General features: G+C 51.5%; 1 protein-coding gene across 1 annotated transcript; it reads left to right on the forward strand.

The window, feature by feature from the left end:
* Positions 1-367: 367 nt before the first annotated feature.
* LOC139053035 (uncharacterized) lies at positions 368-6,194 on the forward strand. The gene is made up of 3 exons (XM_070530175.1): positions 368-562; positions 2,920-2,983; positions 6,091-6,194. Exons 1-3 carry the CDS (start codon positions 368-370, stop codon positions 6,192-6,194), a joined length of 363 nt encoding a protein of 120 aa, XP_070386276.1.
* Positions 6,195-6,428: the final 234 nt, after the last annotated feature.

Consider the following 6,428-nt stretch of genomic DNA (forward strand, 5'->3'; position numbering starts at 1 on the left):
GTCCAATAAAACTGGATTATATATAACCAACGGTGTTACACCACTTATTGCAAGCATGGTGTTATAGTGCCTGTTAGGCCTATTATACATGTTTGACCTAACTTGCAAGTTTTTTTTTCTCCATGGGCAAGCTGCTTTTCATGTTTCTTGGCTCTGAAATCATACATGGCAAACATCAACATTATAGGTCAGTTCGATTCACCTCAACCACTGAACCAGTTTACAGCAGGGCGCAAGTATATAGTTCAGAAATTATGCAGCTCATATTTAGTGGTGCAAGCCCAACGCTCAAATGCGACACTGTCCAGACGCGAGCAGGCATAATGTTTTCTCTGCCTTAAGTGTGCCGTTCGCGTCGGTTTAAGAGATGATTTGCCAGATCCTTGCCACCACCCACCATTTACCCTCCACACCCACCATCCACCCATCATGCCCGCTGCCCACCATTCACCCATCATGCCCGCTGCCCACCATCCACCCAGCATGCCCGCTGCCCACCATCCACCCAGCATGCCCGCTGCCCACCAATCACCCAGCATGCCCGCTGTCCACCATCCACCCAGCATGCTGCCCACTACATTAATCCACTATTATGATGGATGCTGGATTCCGCTATGCCCATCATGTGTGCTTTTCCAATAGGGTAGGGTTTATCGAATCCTCGATGACATCGAAAAGCAGTCTTTGTATCGTCGAAGCAGACTTCTCAGCTGTTGCTTCTTAATCACGGGGAGACTTGGATTTATGTTAAAGTCCCGGCTCGGGACCTACGGTCATCGGGGTAGATGCGACAGAATCCGACAGGACAAACGCATAGCTGGCTTCCTGAATTTCCTCGATGTATGCGATCGTCGTGCCCTTGTTGATGTGCTTGAACTCCTGGCTGAAGTTTGTCAGCAACACCTTCGTGTTTCCTCCGTGCAGTCGAGCGATCCCTCTTGCGACGCAAATTTCACGGTCAAGCAGTAGACGTTGGTTGCCTTCGATGACGCCTTCTACGTCAGCGGGTGTTTCGGTGCCGACCGAAATGACAATGCTGGAGCGAGGCGGAATGCTCACTTGATCTTCGAGCACCCTCGAGGCATGGTGACTACGAGGGCCCTCCGGCGGTATCGCTTGATCTTCCGACAGCGTTATTGACTTCGACTTCAGGTCGATGATTGCGCCGTGTTGGTTCAGGAAGTCCACGCCGAGAATGACGTCTCGTGAACACTGTTGGAGGACAACGAAGGTAGCAGGGTAAGTCCGGTCATGAACGGTAATTCTTCCCGTGCAGATTCCAGTCGGCGTAATGAGGTGTCCTCCAGCGGTCCGAATTTGAGGGCCTTTCCATGCAGTTTTAACTTTCTTCAAATGGGCGGCGATGTGTCCAATCATTACGGAGTAATCGGCCTCTGTGTCCACTAAGGCGGTAACTGCGTGGCCGTCGAGAAGCACGTCGAGGTCGGTGGTTCTTTGTCTGGCGTTGCAGTTACGTCTTCGCGTCGGATCACGGCTGCGTCGTGTTGAACTAAAGCTGGAACATCGCGTCGTCAAGTCGTCTTTCGTCGGTGTAGTCTTGGCTTCCTGACTTCGTCGGGACGGCGGCGTGTCGTTATTATGTCGTCGACATGGTCTCTTCGTCGTCTTCGTCGGCGGCGGAGGATCTTCATCAGTTCAACGAACAGCAACCGCACCTCCATCGGTTGGTGCTTTTAGTTTTCCGTATATGGGCTCGCAGAGCGGCCCCGTGCTGGGCCGGTGTATGGTCGGCGCTGCGGTGACAGGTAGCGGCCTGGTGACGGCGAACGGGATGGTCGTCGAGGGTTCCACTGAGTGGCGGCGAGGTAGTCGGCGATATCGCGAGGTCGTTCGCCAATTTGTGGTCGCGGCGCGTTAACGGCGAACCCTCGGAGTCCCATATCCCGGTATGGGCATCGGCGGTAGATGCGCCCGGCTTCTCCGCAGTGATAGCAAAGCGGACGGTGGTGGGGGCGCGCCAAATGTCCGTCTTCCTCGCGTAGGTGCGCTGGGCGACGGGTGGGCGTGCTGGCGGCGGCGGCGGTGGACGACGGAATTGCAGCGTTACAGGGCCCTGGCGTTCTCGCGGAGGGGGAGCTTGACGGCATGCGACGGCGGCGTAAGTCATCGCTTCTGGCTGGGGCTGCGGTGATTATGGTTGCACCTCCGGAACTCCTAGCGATCGGTGGACCTCTTCTTTCACGATGTCGGCGATCGAGGCCACTTCTGGCTGCGACGATGGCAAGACCTTGCGCAGTTCTTCGCGCACAATGACCCTGATGGTCTCACATAGATCGTCCGTGGCCAGTGATTGAATTCATGAGTAGCTTGTTGGCTTGGTGCGTCGGTCGAATTGCCGGTTCCGCAATTCCAGTGTCTTCTCGATGCTCGTCGCCTCACGAAGAAACGCGTCGACGGTCTTCGGTGGGGTTCTTACCATACCGGCGAAAAGTTCCTCTTTTACACCACGCATCAGTAGACGTACTTTCTTCTCCTCGGACATTTCGGGGTCGGCGTGGCGGAACAGACAGCACATTTCCTCAGTGAAGATCGCGATCGTCTCATTCGGCAGCTGCGCTCTTGTCTCCAGTAGAGCTTGGGCTCGCTCTTTTCGCACGACGCTTTGAAATGTTTGCAGGAAGCCGCTTCGGAAGAGGTCCCACGTCGTCAAGGTGGCTTCTCGATTCTCGAACCACGTCTTGGCGGCGTCCTCTAATGCGAAATAGACATGTCGTAGCTTGTCGTCGCTTGCCCAGTCGTTAAACGTAGCGACCCCCTCATACGTTTCCAGCCAGGTTTCCGGGCCCTCAAATGTGGAACCGCGGAGCGTCGGTGGTTCCCTGGGCTGCTGCAGCACGATGGGGGACGCTGGGGCTGCCATTGGAGTTGCCTTGGCAACAATCTTCTTGGTCTTCTCAGGTAGAAGTCCGTGCTCCGGAGGCAGCTGTTGGAGACGGCGGCTTGCTCGGTGGTCCGGGACTACGTTGGTGCTCTGTTTGCGGTCTGGGGTGGGATCACGGCTTGTCGGGGGCGTCCCGTACATGAACGAAAAGCACCCCCACCAGATGTCACGTGGTAGTGAGTGACGGTGAAGAAAGAAGCAGTACGGTGGAATACAAAACTAGCTTTTATTGGGCGAACCTGTGCCCACAAAACAGGCTACACTTATAGCACAACGATAGCGGCGAACACGGTCGGCGATCGTCGGAAATCTGATCAGCGGGTCAAGCGCGTCGGCTTTTATAGATCAGTCGTGGGATGTTCCAGATTAACCGATGGGACCCGCGTGCCTTCCGCAAAGTTCTGCACTATTCGCGTCGCGCATACATGCAATCAAATTACACAAGTTGCGGTGAAAGACAGTGGAGGGAACCATCGATAACATTCCAGAAACTTATTTTACATACAGGCGCGTCCTGCGCTGCACGATAACATTTGTTAGGCGGCCAAACGTGGTCGCCCGATAAAGATAAGTACGCGTGTCAATATTTACATGATCAATTGCTGTGACTAGTTGAAAATGCAATCTAACTAAAGTGTAGCACGGTTGGTTGGCTAGTAGATTGAGTCACCCTAATGAAAATATGAAATACCTGCCAGAAGCTATCATATGATTTCTTCACGAAAGGAGAAACCGCTATTTTACATATTTAAAATAATTTTCGATTGCAAGTGACTCTGCACCTTCTAAGAGGTAAGGTGCGAACGCGGTCTACACATTTAAAGGCCTTAATTGCTCCTTGCTTTGGCTTCCAGAGGCACGAACAGTTCTAATGAACTGGATTCGTGAGCATGCACGTAAACGATAGTTACATCTTAAACATGGGCCGTCCTGCCCCCAATTTGCCCTTTCCGGAACCTAAGAAGAAGCCATACTGTTTAACTTAGGTGTAAAAAATAGATAAAAGGGAAGACATGAAAATCTGTCTCCTTCATGTCCGCATTTGAAATGCAGAATAACAGTGTTTGTATTTGCGCCCTCGCATTCACGTGCTGTCAAATTATGTAAGCATCTAACCAAGCTGTTGCTTTTTATAGTGAACACAGGAACTGTGCTCATTGCAAGTATGCATTTTGTCACTAAGCAAATATGCAATTTAATTGCATGAATATTTTTTATCACATGGATATATCTGTTGAGAGGCAAGACAAAAAGCACCTTTTCTTTTAAACACATTTCTAACTTTTCAATGACACTTGCTCCTATGAGTTTGTCTTCAGAGAGCATACTTGATCTTGACTTTCCCATCAGAGACATACATAAATATACCATGTTAAGATGACTGCCTAGAGCACGTGAGAATGCTCATCTTGTTGGGACATACAGTATTTTCAAAGTTTTGTTCACATTTAGCCAAAAGGAAACTAGAATGTGGGTATACACCCTGTATACCCAATATACCCAATATACTAATTTGGGTATATTGGGTGTATACCCACATTCTAGTTTCGTGGTTCAAATTGCCAGGCAGTATGTTTTGATGCTTTGGCGTGCGCTCCTCTGCGCTACGTGGAGTCACCCTGGGCTGGCTCTTTGGCATCCTTGTGTCCTTGCAGCTGCCTTCTTGCGTTATATAAAGTGGGTGCCTGAAAAATGTCGTGTGGAAAACTCAACACGAGGACACTGTGTAAAACATCACCAAGACAGTCAAGAAATAACGTCTCGGCACTAAAAGAGTCTTAGCTCTTAGTTTTCATACTGAAAGGCATGCGAAACATCAAAATGACTGCGATAGTCAGCTGCTAACGTAACTGTAATTTTTACAATTAAAGATAAAAGAAATCACCGGCACTTCATTTTCTTTCAGCACCAATGTTGCAGTACTCCTACTAATAAATAGAATATTGCTTATTGTTCTGGTGTATTATATAATATTATTCTGGTCTGTCGCAAACACCGCTTGTGACACATCCTAATGATGTGCCCAGTGTGCCCCCCGCGCCGTCTCTGGTTGTGCCACTGCTCAAGACATAATTTGAGGATGATATCTGCAAACATGATGCTCAGCAGATATGAAAATATGGTCCTCCAGTTCAACAGATGTGACTGGATGTGCCTATAAGAATGGGCAACACGGCTTGTCACGGCAAGCTTACCCACATTCCAATACTGTCGCGAAGAGAGCATACCACGGGGTGCTTTTCTTTCTTTCCGCAAAAGTTGTGGGCTCCTCATTGCGAGGGAAGCCTTTGTGCAGAAATGACAGCGATGGCGCCTCGGGCATGTGCTCCCCCGCGGCCGACGCCGACGCACCTGAGAGTCACTACGTGCACGTGTCGCGATTACGATCTCGTTTGCTCGGCTATTCACACCGCTATGCCCCCCCCCCCTCCCCCAACCGAGCGGTTGAGAGCTCGTGGTGTGGCGTTCGTGAGTTCGAGTGCTGCTGATCCCTTCCACATGGCCCCCTGCCGGGATATCTGTATACGGTTCCAGCCTGCTGTCCATCTGTTTGATGAGGTGGCCTTGTGGCATTTTCTTTTCCTGTGTTTTTTCCCTGCCTTTAGCTGAGGTGCTTTTTACTTTTTAGTCTCCTGTAGTGTTAGTTAACTTCGGCTAGGCGCGGGCGCCACGTGGTTTTCACCGCGATGGTGGCCCCTTCACGGCTTCATCCACTCACCTTCTTTGATCGTGTTCCGAAAGTCAACGTGTGCAAGACGCTTGCGCAGCGCTTTTCGTTGTCCGACTTGAAGTTAGTGCAGGATTTCGGTGCGGGTCGTTTTGAAGTTACATTTAAGAATGAGGCCGCGATGTATCGTTTTTGGACGGTTGCTGCACAGTGTCGGGTAAGCCAATACCACCTAGCCGCCGTGTCAGTAAGTGCTACGGGAACGACACGTTCGAGCACCTCCTGATCCTCCAAACCCTGAGCCTTCCGGTAGCGTACCAAGGATTCACAATTTTCCCTGGCACTGAGCAGATCACTGTATCCGCTGTAAGTCGGGACTGCCAACCGTACAGTGGGGTGCGCGCATTTCGGAACAGTCGAAAGCGCCTTAACTACCCCGGAGAGTGACTGAATCAGGTCGGCGCGTTTTGCAACAACGTCTGTGCGCCTGCTCCAAAGGGTACTGTTGGCGCGTTTGCAGCCTGGTCGAGCAAGGATGAGCAGTCGTCCAGCCCGATCAGCTGCGCGGTTTCCACAGGGACACAGGCCGATGCGCCGCCACCCCCGAGCAAAACAGGCTCCTAGCGGAGTGCGCCTGCTGTCGTTCACAGCCTCCAGTTGAGGCAGCTATACGTGACTTGCGTAGGCCACTTGCAGCCAGCGTCGACAAAACAGGTGCGTGTTCGAAGGTTGCGCGACTAGGCAACACCGAATGTACTACAAAGGAGACGGGTGAGCGAAATTCGTGGCTGTCGCATTGTAATCCCCACAGGGGGAAGTGGCAGGCCACTGGCTTTGGCTGCTGATTTTAGAAGCAGC

The sequence above is a fragment of the Dermacentor albipictus genome, unplaced genomic scaffold (genome assembly GCF_038994185.2).
Source record: "Dermacentor albipictus isolate Rhodes 1998 colony unplaced genomic scaffold, USDA_Dalb.pri_finalv2 scaffold_57, whole genome shotgun sequence".
Classification (NCBI taxonomy): domain Eukaryota; kingdom Metazoa; phylum Arthropoda; class Arachnida; order Ixodida; family Ixodidae; genus Dermacentor; species Dermacentor albipictus.